Source organism: Anopheles coluzzii, chromosome 3 (genome assembly GCF_943734685.1).
Source record: "Anopheles coluzzii chromosome 3, AcolN3, whole genome shotgun sequence".
NCBI classification, from domain to species: Eukaryota; Metazoa; Arthropoda; class Insecta; order Diptera; family Culicidae; genus Anopheles; species Anopheles coluzzii.
Genome location: NC_064671.1, coordinates 67,345,828 through 67,360,421, shown reverse-complemented (window position 1 = coordinate 67,360,421; position 14,594 = coordinate 67,345,828). Strand labels below are relative to the sequence as shown.

The following is a 14,594-nucleotide window of genomic DNA, read 5'->3' as shown; positions in this document are numbered from 1 at the left end:
GTGCCAATTCGAGGTGCATTGGCTGGGGAAGCAAAAAGTTTTCTAGAATTTCCTTGTTACAGAATGTATAACATAACATCAAAAGTAATAAGTAATAAAGATAACAAATTCAGAAAAACATTGACAATCTATACTGTCAATTTTAAGTTTCAATTTAAAATAGGACAAAACTGGATAAAAACAAGTAAAGTTCACTCTTAAAAAAATTTTATAATGACATAAAACTAGCATGAAACAAAAACAAGGTGTGAAATATATTCACGAAAAGGGGCTGGCTGTGATATTTGGAGGAAATTTGAATAGGAAAGTGTACACCTTTATCGCTGGTCGGTTTGCAACTGTATATTCGTTTGTCCTTTTTTGTATATAATATTTCATGCAGTTCATAATTCGTGTAGATCGAGCAGTTTCTAACGTCGAGTAGTTTATAACCTAATCTTAGTTTCCTAACGCTTTGTTTTATGCAATTCAAATTTATGTTCGAAAATAATTATTCTAATTCCAACATTCCCGGCCACCAAAGAAGAACTTCTTTAAATTTCATGCAAAATATAAATCCAAAAATGATTTCAAAAAAGAATTCAAAAACAGTTCGACTCTTGAACCTGACGCTTATCTCCTATCATACTGCTCGTGTGTGTAGATGTGTGAATGTGTGTTGCGTGTATCTTGTTCTGCCATGAGTGCGAAATGTAAACAATGTCGCGTGGCTTGCAGCTGCGCGTTACTCAGTGCCAGTGGTTTCCTTCTGTTCTAAGTTGCCAATTACGTCCGGATTAGGCAAGACCGCCAGACGATTAGCTGCGCGGACGATTTGCTTCCCTGAAGCAGTGCGCAGTGTAACGACGCGAACAACATCGTCCTTTCCAGGGTGTACTGCAACGATGCGCCCCATCGGCCACGAGGTAGGATGTACATTGTCTTCCTTAATAATCACCAGTGTATTTTCTTTCAGAACCGCTGATTTCCCGTTGCAATATTTGGCTCGAGCTTGTAACTGCTGCAGGTACTCCGGATACCATCGAGCCCAAATGGTTTGCAGATGTTTTTGTACCAACTGGTATTCCCTCAAATAGTTGCTCGGTGTCTCGGTGTAATCGATGATTGGTACCGCTTGCAGATTGCCACCGACGAGGAAGTGTCCCGGTGTCAATGGTTCCAAGTCCGACGGCTCATCGGATAGAGGTGTAATTGGTCGCGAATTCAAACATTGCTCTACCTGGGCAAGTAGGGTAAGCATGCTCTCCTGTGTGATGCTTGTTGTTCCTATTGTTCTGACTATATGCTTTTTAGCTGCCTTCACCGCCGCCTCCCATAAACCTCCAAAATGTGGTGCTCTTGGTGGGATAAACTTCCACTTCATATGATTCATCGCGCACCAATCAAATATAGCAGCTCGATCGTGTTCGTCGCTCTTTAGCATCTTGTAGACGCGATTCAGCTCATGTGCCGCTCCCTTAAAGGTGGTTGCATTGTCGGAATGCAGTTCACTGATTTGACCACGACGTGCAATCAAACGACGAAGTGCATTGATAAATGCTGTTGATGTTAAATCGCCAACCAGTTCGATATGTACCGCTCTTGTTGAAAAACATACAAATATGGCGATGTATGCTTTAATCGGACTTCTGTTGCGTATGGTTTGTTTTATATAGATTGGTCCGCAATAGTCTACTCCGCATACTGAGAATGGTCTTGTTGGTGTGACTCGTGATGTTGGCAAATCGGCGATACTTTGCTTAATAAGTGTGGGTTTGGCCTTAAAACATGCGTGGCAACTGTGGTACACAGACTTGCATAAATTGCGACCGCCAATTATCCAAAAGCTTTGGCGTAGTGTTGTTAAAAGCAGTTGTGGTGCAGCATGCAGCTTACTCAAGTGTATCGAAACAGCTAGTAGTGCGGACAGTGGATGTTTCGATGATAATATTACCGGGTGTTTTTCTGATTCCGACAGATGTGCCTTACTGAGCCGGCCACCAATGCGCAGAATACCTTGCGTATCTATGAAAGGGGAAATCCATTTCAGTTTGGAGTTCTTCGGAATCTCTTTGCCCTTCTGCAGGTGTTGTATCTCCTCGGAAAAGGTGTCTTGTTGTGAAAGATAACACAACTTGAGTTCTGCCGCCTTGAGTTCGTCTACAGTGAGCGGTGGGATATCCTTAGCATGGACCTTGTTTCCTACGCGGCGCTTTGCGTTTTGTATAAAGCGCAAACAATGTGCAACAACTCTTTGCAGTTTGTGGTAGATCGAAAATCGTGAGAACAAACTGTTTCGAAATTCGCAGATTAATGCTGTGCTTGCAACCCGTGACGATAACCTTTCTTCTTCTGCGTTCTCATCTTCGCCTGGTGATGGTGTGTTCTGTGGCCATTCTTCCGTGTTGCGTGCTAACCAATGTGGCCCGTGCCACCAGCGCTCACACACTAGCAACTTTTCCGGCGTTAAACCTCGTGAAATGTCATCTGCTGGATTGTCCGAGCCTGGAACATGCTTCCAGCATTGTATTCCAGCCGTGTGCTGAATTTTTGCAACCCTGTTTGCAACGAAGGGCTTCCATCGATTTGGTGCTGAATTCAGCCAGTGAAGGACAGTCATGGAATCGGTCCAACAGATGGTGGTAGCAGAAATTTTCAGTGATTGCTGGACTTTCTCGTAAAGAAGTGTGGCTAGTCGTGCTGCACATAATTCCAATCGAGCTATGGAATGTGCATTGGATAACGCAACGACCTTTGACTTGGCTGTTAGCAGCTGCACGGTGACTCCTTCCATGCTTTCAGCCCGAATGTAGCAACAAGCACCATATGCTAGTTGTGATGCGTCAGCAAAGATATGAATTTGCAGACTTGTTGCCGTGCATTGCGATATGTACCGTGGGACTGTCAAATTGCGTAGTGAAGATAATGTAGAGTGAAATTTCGACCATTCATGCTGTAAGTGCGATGGTAGCTCGCTGTCCCAGTCATATGCCTTTCCATGAATCTTGAGAGCCCATAGTTGCTGCATGAACATCTTTGCGATGATGATCGTTGGGCCCAGTAGCCCGAGGGGATCAAATATCTTGGCGATATATGACAAAATTAACCTTTTCGTCATGCTGGGTGTTGTAGGTGGTATCTCAATACGAAACCGTAGTGTATCAGTTGCCGGTTCCCAAACGATGCCTAGTGTGGATACTTGTTTCGAGCTCTTCCACTCGTGCGAGAGTTGTACCGCCACATCTTCTGAAGGAACGTTCTTCAATGCTTCGGAGCGGTTCGATGCCCATTTCTTCAGCGTGAAACCAGCTGAATTTAGCATGTCTGAGATTTGCCTTTGTATAACGATTGCTTCGGACAAATCATCGGTACCCGTTAGCAAATCATCTACGTAAAAATCGTTCATGACCGCGTTCATTGCCAAAGGATACTCTTCCTTGTGGTCAAGAGCAATCTGTTTGAGGGTCCTGGTTGCCAAAAATGGAGCAGAGGCTGTGCCGTACGTAACCGTCTGTAGCTCAAAGGTCGATATAGGATCTGCAGGATGTTCTCTGTACCGGATGCGTAGATAGTTACGGTCATGAGGGCTATGTAAAATTTGCCGATACATCTTCTCTACGTCTGCAGTGAGAGCAATGGCACGAGAACGAAACCGAAGGATAATCGATAAAAGATCTTCTTGAACGACTGGTCCCACTAAGAGTTTATCGTTCAATGAGTAACCACTCGAAGTCTTACAGGATGCATCGAACACGACACGCACCTTCGTGGTTGTGCTTGACTCTTTAACGACAGCGTGATGTGGGAGGTAGTAATGCTCTACCGAATCGTTTGCAGGACTGGTAAGCCGCTTCATATGCCCCAAATGCTCATATTCTTTCATAAATTTCACATACTCTTCTTTCATTTTAGCATTGGTGTTCAACCGCCGTTCGATAGAACGCAGTCTGCGATCGGCTATTTCCTTCGACTCTCCTAAAACGATATTAGGGTTGGAGTTAAATGGCAAACTAACGACATACCTTCCACTTGAGTTGCGAACAGTTGTTGCTGCGAAATGCTTCTCGCAAGCATTCTCCTCAACCGATAGCACAGGATCCTCGGCTATGGTTTCACTCTCCCAGAACCGCTGCATGGTCTCCTCCAGTGGGGTGTCGTATGCAGATAGATGGCACAGCCGCGGACCGACTGACGAATGATGAGTGTTGCCGGTGACAACCCAACCAAAGTGGGTTTCGACCAGCCACGGTTTGCCTCTACCGATAGAGCACTTGCGACCGGTGTGGAGCTCCCAGAACGTATCGCCTCCGATGACGATGTCGATTTGCCCCGGACTGTTAAAGGTGCTGTCCGCCAATGCCACGTCCGGCATTTTCCATGAAGAGACGTCCGTTGGTGATGTAGGGATGTTTGCGGATGGCGTGTCCAGAACCAAGAAAGTCATCTCCGTTGCGAAGGGTTGTGTCTTGGACTGAACGGTAGCGACGATGGAACCCTTGATCTGCTGTACTGCATTGCCGATGCCCGATACAGCGACGTTGACCCTTTTGCGACTCGTCAGCAGTTTCCGTGCGAACTCCTCAGCGATGAAATTCGACATGGATCCCGAATCCAACAACGCCCTTGCTTCATGGGTGTTGCCGTAGTCATCCTTGATCTGGATGTTTGCCGTCGCCAGAAACACATTGTCTTCATTCGACTGAGCTGACAATGTTACCGTTGCGGGTGGAGCATAGGGTGGTGAATGATGTAGAAGTGTGTGATGACGCTCACGACACGTGCGACACGAATAATCCGACTTGCACGCTCTAACCTGATGATTGCTGCTCAAACAGTTCCAGCACAGCCGCTTCGATGCGACGACGTCCCGTCGCTGTTGGACCTCCTTGGCGATGAACACTGGACAGTTGCGCAGTGTGTGGTCTTCGGAACACTCCAATGGACACTTTGGCTGTTGGGTGTGCGCAGTCGATGCAGCAGGAGCCGAGCGAGATGTAGCTGCATTCGCGATGAATCTCCGTTGCCCTGGTTGACGAATGAGACCGGCCACCTTGATACCACTAGCTGCTTGATCCTTCACGAAGTTGTTGGTCGATTTCAAGATTTGGATACGATCTTGCACGAAGTCGATCACATCCTTATATTTGTCCGTCGTGAAGTGCACGGAATGTTTCTCCCAAGCCAACAATGTCTCTCGATCCAACTTCATCAGCAGCATGTTTGAGAGGGGTGTGTCCCACGAGTCAACCGGTTCGTTCAGCTTTTTCAACCCGTTGACGAAGCGGGTGAATTCATCCACCAGGTGCGTGAGCTTGTCAATGCACACCAATTGCACTCCCGGAAGGTAGTGCAATTTGCGATAGTATTCGCGAATCAAAAGACGAGAATTGTCGTACCGTTTAAGAAGCGCCGCCCAGGTAACCGAATAGTTGTCCGCCGTTAAAGGTGTATGCTCGAAGGGTACCGCCGCGTCCCCCTTCAACGATGACAGTAAGTATTGTAGCTTCGCGATAGATGGAAGCTCGGCTGAAGCGTCGATCATTGCGATGAAGCGATCTCGGAAAGAAAGCCATTTTGTGTGATCTCCGTCAAATGTTGGAAGTTCGATTTTGGGCAAACGTAAATTTGGCGCGTGGGGTCGACCGAATGCAAGCGTTGAGGAAGCCAAGCCCGTTGTATCGTTGAGCGAACCTTCTTCCTTTGGCTGTCTTTCCCGTAGAAATGATTTTAGCTTGCGACAGCGTTCTTCAATGTCGATCCGTTCCATTATGCTGGCTTCGACCGCTTCGTCTTTATCTTCAAGCTCTTCCAGTTTCGAAACTGCGGTGAAAAACTCTTCCTTATGTTTCGCCAGATCTTCTAACACCTCCGGAATCTGCTTGGCATCATCACTCGAATATTTCGCCTGGAACCGTTCCAGCGATTTTATGTTCTCCAGGGCGATCCTCTTTTTCAGTTGCACTGCTTTAATTTTCTTATCCATTGCACAAAGAAAATACTGCGATATCACACGAAAATAACGAACAAAGCGATGGCGCGAAATTCAAAATGATGGCGTGTAACCGACCGTTGCCCTTGATGCGGGGCGATATGCGATGGCGGGAATTGTCACGGAATGACTTGCACACTTGACGACGAATACCGAATTCCACTCTTGATGCAGAATGAAACTTATTTCTTCTCCGTATATCACGATCCGGTTCGAAGGACCAAAAATGTGAAATATATTCACGAAAAGGGGCTGGCTGTGATATTTGGAGGAAATTTGAATAGGAAAGTGTACACCTTTATCGCTGGTCGGTTTGCAACTGTATATTCGTTTGTCCTTTTTTGTATATAATATTTCATGCAGTTCATAATTCGTGTAGATCGAGCAGTTTCTAACGTCGAGTAGTTTATAACCTAATCTTAGTTTCCTAACGCTTTGTTTTATGCAATTCAAATTTATGTTCGAAAATAATTATTCTAATTCCAACACAAGGTTTAAATTATTAAAATAAAAAAGAACCAAAAAAGCTTAAATATTGATTTTTAAACAAGTGTGAGATAAGAAATAAGTTGGTAAAAATATAACATAATACATAATGTACAAGTAACACTAAGAACAGTTTCAAAAATTGTAAGAAAAATAAAAAAATTAATAAAAAAAAATTAAAATGATAAACTTATTAATGCAAAACAAAACAGTAACAAAGGAAAAAAAATGATAAATTAGTAGTAGGAAATTCTAAAGCAATTAGAAAGATCAAAAAGCAAAAATAGATTACAGAGGAAAATAAAAATCAAAGCATTAAAAACAAGAAAGTAACACAATGCACAAAAAAATGTTTATTAAAAAAGGTAAGAATATAATAACGATCAACAAATATCCATAAAAATGAAACAAGAATAATAATCTAGTTTTATGAATGAAGTATGAAGACATTCGTTGCATTTAACAAAACCAAATAATTTCATAATTTAAAAAAAAGCAGCAAATTTAGGATATTGTTCCAAAAATCCTTTCTTTAATTAAGTGCAGAAGCTTAACAGCTTTTCGTTCAACCCTTGGATCACTTGGGGGGATAAATTGCGAAAAGCAGCACCAACACCAACGGCTAAATATATTGGCGCGTGCTGGCCATTGTGCTACTGCACCGAACTCGTGCCTGATTCACCATCAAACGCATCATCTTTCTCCCCCGGTGCCGCAATCGGAAACGGTCGAATTGAAACTGAAATTGATAAAGCAGAGCAACGGCAGACCGGCCGGTTCGGTTTAATAATAATAACCGCATCAATAAAGTTGGTTCCAAACGACTCGGTCGTGCGGTTTGTGCGGCAAAAAAAAAAGGGGATTGGATCTTTATTAAGTCTCTTTTCATTTGCTTCCCTTTTAGCATTGCTCGCTTCTACTGTCCCCCCGACCGTTTCTCCACACGATCATATACCCAGTACTCTCCAAGGATATCCATCCAAGGAAAAGGATCATGTAAAGAAGGGTGATTGTGCTGACAATAAGAGAGTAAAAGAGAGAGAGAGAGCACGCTTGAATGGTCACTGAGTGTTGCGGGGGGAAGGCGGTAAAAAGTTGACCAACAAAGGTCCGGGGCAGCAAGTGCGCGGCACGGCAAGCATAAATATGAACTTCGGTTCGGTACGGCAGGACGCAGGAAAGGATCCTTCATGTGGCCGCGTTTGGGGTTGCGATGGGTGCCCGGGGTGAAGGCACGTGGACGGGCACGCGTCAAACAGTTGGAGGACAGGTGGATTTGTACCTGTTAACCGACAAGAAATCGAATCCGTCCGTCTGCTGTTGTGTTGTGTGCGTTGTCTTCTCTGTTCCGTTTCCACTTTGTGCTGTTGACCTTTTTTGTGTTCGTTTTGGCGCTAGTGTGTTGGTTGATTGAACGTTGCTGCCTTTCCGTTTTCGGCCGGCGGACGTGAGGAATTTAACGTTAATTTTTATTATACTTAAGTGTGTGTGTGTGTGTGTGGTTTTTTTAGTCTTCATTTTTTCGTGTAGATGTGCCGCAGTGCCTAGGTCAGGCTGTATTTATAGGCTTTCCAGATTAGCCGGTACAATCAACGCGTTTTTTTCTTTGCTTCGTTTTCTTGGCACAACCACAACGGAGGGGAGAAGATCCTAACGATTGTTATTTACACTAAAGGATCGTATTATTTTGGGGGTAGATGATAACTCACAGGCTTTAGGGATTGTTCTGTGTTGATACCTTTTACAAAACGCCAGATTGCGCGCTTTCACCTGTCGTCAACCGTTTGGAGAAAGTCTCAACTGAATCTCATTATGGACCTCATTGCGTGTTTTATATCAGAGAAAAATAAAAGGATTTTTGTTTTCTAGGGGATCCATTATATTGCATGATTCTTGGCTTTTAAAATAGATGCCTTAGGTTTGTAAGATGTATCCAATTAGCATGATCCTTTTGGGTTACGTTTGTTAGGATCAAGTTTTGCCTTATGTCCACTTTGAAATATTTAATATTTATGAAGGAAAGCGTCAGGGTTTAAACGAAAAGGATTTTAAAAAGTTTTTATACAGATTCAATTCACAATATTCTGATAAGACTTTTAGGGAATTTTATACGACCACAATGACCGTTTTTAGGACAACATACTCTGAAAGATTTTTGAACAGCATTATCCACTATTATGTATCTCCTATCCATGGAATAATGTTTGATTTCATTCGTGCACAAGATGTTGTTAATGTACACCAGTTTTTTTCTCATGCGGTGTACTAGAACATGGGTCTCCAAGCAGGGGGCTTACAATGCGGCCCACGATGACTTTATAAAGATAAAAATAAATATTATATTGTTTTTACTTTTCTAAATAAAATGTTATTGTTTCTTTTCGTTCTTCGTTCTTTTCGAGATTTAATCGTTCACCCATCAGTTAAAGTTAACGTCAAACGGCCCTCAGCATAGTTTGTTTCGAAGCAATGCGGCCCGTGAGCTGAATGTTTTAGACCCCTGTACTAGAAGATCATGATTAATTACGAACTTTGAAGCAAATTTAAAATTTATTCTACTCCATAATTCTGGAGTGATATTAGGGATTTTTTTAGTATTGCAAAGTTGCTAAAGTAGTTGTATTTAAAGTTGTACTCACAGGTGTTTCGTATTCAGGGATTCCACTGCATGCTGTATAAAGTTGTTTTGAGGGAGATTTAGGATTAGTGTGTCTAAAGTCTTCAATTGAAGCCATTTCAATGTATTTGCTATTTTGCAGCGAATCAAGACACCATTCAAATTTAGATTATGTTTGTTTAAGATAATGCAATGTCTGCCAACATTAAGCTTAGAACTGAAAGCTAAATTATAATTGCAGCTATTAACAGTTCAGCACAGTCTAGTCATCAGTCAGTCCTTTGTCCGATACCTCTTTTCAGTAAGTTGAACCAGATAAGAAAGATCTTTGAGTCTTAAACTTACACTGTTAAGATTAATATAGCAATAGCGCTTTACTTTACTCTTTTTTAGGTCAACTAGCAACTCACTCTTGTACGACTCTTATCATTCACTCTCTTCGCACCAATTAGTGGGTCTCTATTTTGAAATAGAACTGTCACAAGAGTCGAGTAGTGAAACAATTTTTTTATTATATTTAATTCCTTTGCACTTTACACCGACTTCGCTAGTCCACTTTTTTTGGATTCAAATAACAGAAGAGTAAATAATGAAAAGATTCATTTCAACACTTTGTGCTGAGCCAAATTCTTAGATTAATTTGCACAATGTAACCCACACAACCGCTTTTACTCAATGTGTACATGTCTAGTTAAAAAATACATCTCAAATTTGATGTTTTTCGTATTCAGATTGAATTCACAACGGTCATGCCAAGTGTCTCAACGGACTTAAACGGTCTTAATTAGTCATCTTAATTAATATGAATAAAAGCCAAAGCAGATAAATAGGAGGAATTCAAATAGGCAAACTTACAGGACCGACAGAACAGAACCACCAATACAGAACGATCAATAGCATGAATAAGCTATCAGATCCATGCCTAAACTCTTGCTTAATTACTAATTTTCTACGGTGCTATCTTACTTTACTCATATGTATCCCTATATTCATCAATATCTATATCCATATTGTAATTAATATCAAAATAACGCTTTTTCTGTACTAACATACTTTTTAATATTCTAAATATTGTTTTCAAAATGATTCAAAAAGGTAGCAAACTGCCATGTGTATTGCAAACTGCTAAAATATCGCATGCTTATTGATTAATGCACGTAGAAAACTATTTCACACCCAAAATCGAAACAAACCCCTTTTCCCCATTTTACACCGATCGAGACCACCTTTCACTTGGATGCACCAACAAATCATTCCGCTTTGCACCTCTCGAACAAATAGTGCTAGCACACGACATTTGTCACCCGACAGGGATAACGAGACCGTGATCGGTCAGGTGCAGCCTTGCTCGGTGTGCACTTTTACAAATCGACAGCAAAAACACCTAAAAAAAGCGCCGCTCGTAAATGCCAGTGATGATATAATTCCATCCTGCGTCTTCGGGTGCGGTTTCGTACACTCTCGTTCTTCTCATTCCAATTTCCGTTTTAAAAGCTCTATTTGAATTTCAAGCACTCAAAGAGCTGGTCCGTACAAAAAATAATTCATTAATTACTGTAAGTGCGAAACAGTAAGACAGGCTCGACGAGTGCCTCAGCAACGATCAACGCATGGGTGCGTGCGTGCTGCTGCAGCCTGCAACCATCCTTGGTCCTTGGAAGGAACGGTCCCGGGACGTCCTTTTGTGTTTTTCCACCTTTTGCACTTGCGCGAGCCACCTTGCCTTGCATGATTGCACTCCTTAGCGGCCACCTGGTAATTGGCCTCGATTTTTCTTAACCCCTTTGCCCCCACTTCACTTCCGCTTATCAGCAACAGGGCGGCAAGTGTGAATGTCACACAGAAAGCGAGACAGACAGACAGACAGAGAGACAGTGTGCAGTAGGGCTCAATCCGTCGATGCACAATGGGTTCGTCGCTTCAGCCGTGTCGACTCGTCCCTTTCAATAGGATAATTGAATCTAATGTGATCTGCTTAAGGCAGGTCCGGCTGGCGGTGTTGTCCACCAGGCCAGGCCGGGACTGCAAACCTCTGACACCCAAACGGCCCAATTTACTGACATCTACATCCATAGGCCGAGCGGTACAGAGTGCAGGCTTTAGCCAGAAGGGCAATTTTCCAACGACAGCATGACAGGTTTTGTGACAAGCGGTGAAGAAAAGAGATCGAAACGCTGCTGCAGGATATAATTGCTCTTAATAGGAAGCAAGCTTGCCTGCTGGTTGGTCGGTGCTGAATCTGTTTTGCTCGTCCCCAAATTCGGCCGATCAATGGAGAACGATCGTCACTTGGTGGTGGCTGACTGCAGTCCCATCGTTCAGGGGTGTCCGTCGTGTTGCAGCTTCCTAATTTTCAGCCCCAAAAACCGCTCCAATCGTTATGTAAATGCAACGGCAAGTGCCGAGCAATCCTGTCGCCGGAACGAGCGTCCAATCGAAATGATTGCACCAAATGATAGACATTTGACGGTATTAAGGCAAGTGATATTTTACGTTAATAGCCGCCGGCGACAGGCTCGATTAGCGACCGTGATCGATTACGGGCGATCGTAAAAAAAGACAGAGCGCGAGAGGGAGAGAGAGGGCAGTCTTTCGGCAAGATCGGACAGTAATTTGAAAGGCGCAAAAACTGCAGCCGTGAACAGCGAATATATGAGGTGATAAAATCAATTACTAACGGCGCCAGATGATTCTAATACCGGGGGGCAGCTGTTAGTAGCCGCGCCGTCCGATGGCTTTCCAGTCACCCAATGTGTGCGTGCGGTGTCCTTATTTTTTTGGGGAAGAGATCACGCACACAAAATGATTTGATGGGATAGGGTCCCCCCCTCCCGCCCGAGTTCGTAAACGATCATCTCCAGAAACACTTTGATTCGGAGTCGTTTGGAACAATTTGCAGTCGTAAAAAATGATGGCAACTAATTTCTGTTGCACGTTGGTTGCGTTTGATTTTTGTTTCGGATTTTGTGGCGGAGTTTTTGGTGAAAATGGGGCCACTGACTTTGGTCGTTTGGGTGCAGTTTATTGGGAGAGTTTAAAATCGGTGCAGCTTTGAAATTGATTGAAATCTTCTTTGATATTGGGTGTTTTTCTTTTAGAAAGCTTGCACAATAAACAATATTTTTTTCCTCAAAATTTATATCTTCAATGTGTGTGCCTTGTGCTTTAACTGTAGCCTACACTGGTTCTTGAACCAGAGTGAGGTTGAAAAGATTTCCTCATTATATCAGGAATTTGGACCTTACAATCTGGCAGATTTTGGATCTTTTCAAAGGAATTCGGTTGAGTCCGATTGAGTCTAGGTGACTCCGAGGAGTCCGAACGAATTCAGATATATCGAGATTCATGAAGATTCGTTAATACAAAACCATCGGAACTCGCTCGAAATTGAAGAGTATAATTCGATTTAGGGTTGGAGTCGAATCCGTAGTGGATCCTCGTTGAGATGGTAAAGTGGTACTGTAATTGGTAAAACAACCTGCTACAAATAAGTACCATGTAGAAAATCAGTGTAACTAGTTGTTCTTGTCGTCCTTTTCAAGGAATAAAATTTCACTCCGACGACCAATTGTTGGTTATTTAGAACTAATTATTTTTATTGATTATTTGTGACAGCTTCATCCGACAATCAGCTATTTGTAGCTAGTTAATCTTATTAGCTACTCTTTATAAGTTTCTGCTAGAGTAAGTGTACCAATTATGGCTATAATATGTCATCAAGATACCGATTTTACCCTTGTAAAAATAAATACTGAGAAAAAGCACAAAAGTCTTTATGTTTTCTTTTAGTCTACACTATATAGAACACAAGGATATTTTTATAATCACGCAGTATTTATCAAAATGCTCAACAAATTCAATTGAAAATTGTATCTTCATGTACCAATTATGGCTATAGTTTCCTATATAGTATATATATATAGTATCCTAGCAATTCGCCACTAGGCGGTCGCCTGGGGCCCACCGATGTAGGGGCCCCGTAGATCGCCATTCTATAGTATGCCATATAGGCAGAGTACTAGCGACAAGGGCTCCCGGAAGGATGACCGTTGCGGTCCCAAGGCTGGCAAATCATTTGCAACCCCCCCCCCCCCCTCCCCCGTCAACAAAAAATTTAGAGCCTGTGACTGATTATCGAAGGGGCCCCCGACTGTTCAATCTCGCAACAGCAAGTTTAGTGCCGCTACCAACCCCCCCCCCCCCACCACAACAACATTTACCATTTACAGGGGGCCTCAACTCGTCTTTCCGCCTAGGGCCCCCGATACCCTTAATCCGCTACTGTCCATAGCTGTACCAAATGTGGCTGTAGGCCAAAATAATAATAATAAATATGATGATGATGATTTTGATCCTACAGTGCTGCTCTTAGCAAAATGATAAGAGATACCAAATATCTTAACAACACATTTTCAAAAGGGTGATATTTAACAAACGGAAGTGAGCAATACGAAACTAATGAAGCACAAATGTGTTAAAATGTTCATATTTGAAATGAAAAATCTTTCCGTGGTTTTAGAATGGTAATAGAGCGTTTTAGAGCAAAAATATTGTTCGCTATAGCCATAATTGGTGCTATAGCCAAATTGGTGCTATAGCCACAATCACCCTAACCAATTATCTTTGAAAGTTACTTTTAATCATTTGCTATATTTAAATCCGTCGTTTAGATTATGATGATAAGTCCCACCTCTTACCCCAACACAGGTTTGAGAAAGACGAAAGTATTTAGAATCTAATTTTACTGTAATAGGGTAACGAAAAAAAACGAGCAAGTGGTGGCATCAGAAAACTCTCAGACGAATTGTCCGAGTCATAGACCCAAAACGACCAACATAGTTCCATCAAGGAAAAATGGATCTTATCCATCGAATATAATGACATTCTCTATCATCCTTTATGTAGCTCGCCAAGAACCAACTATTGTAACACGACTGCGACACGCATATGGCCAGTTCCACTAGTGCCAATGGTTGGCTCCAGGGCACTAACTTCCAAAGCAGGTGAACCTAATGTATCTGCAATTGGCCAAATACAATCATGAATGCGTGAATCCTGTTGTGGCCTCCCAGACCGTGTGCAAACCGTACATTCCTCCTAATAGATCCCGAATATCCACTTGTACGCGCGCATGTCTCAAACCTATGTTGACTCTTTCTTATATATTTTTTTTCTAGTTGAAATTTTCATATATAAAGAAAAAATCTTAGCATCATCATCAAGAACGTGATGGCAACTAATGATAAGATTAATAATAACTAATATTACTAATGACTATAGAACTAATAGATACTAATAACTAGTTACTGGAACTAGTTAATAATCAAAGGTAACTGATTTCCTTTATTTTATTTTTTTTTTCATTTTTTCAATTCCTATGTCTAGATCAATGTCTCCACTCTGAATTACACATCACTGAAGGGGGCCGCAGGAATGTATTACACTCAGGCCTAATTAAATAGTGCACAAAATTGATTTTTTTTGAAAGACAATAATGACATAAACTGTATCTGTCTGATAACA

General features: G+C 42.3%; 1 protein-coding gene across 1 annotated transcript; it reads right to left on the bottom strand.

The window, feature by feature from the left end:
- Positions 1–327: 327 nt before the first annotated feature.
- Positions 328–6,450, bottom strand: LOC120961723 (uncharacterized). Its single transcript, XM_049610138.1, has one exon. The coding sequence runs from the start codon at positions 5,960–5,962 to the stop codon at positions 725–727; it is 5,238 nt and encodes a 1,745-aa protein (XP_049466095.1). The 5' UTR covers positions 5,963–6,450; the 3' UTR covers positions 328–724.
- Between the last annotated feature and the right edge of the window lie 8,144 nt (positions 6,451–14,594).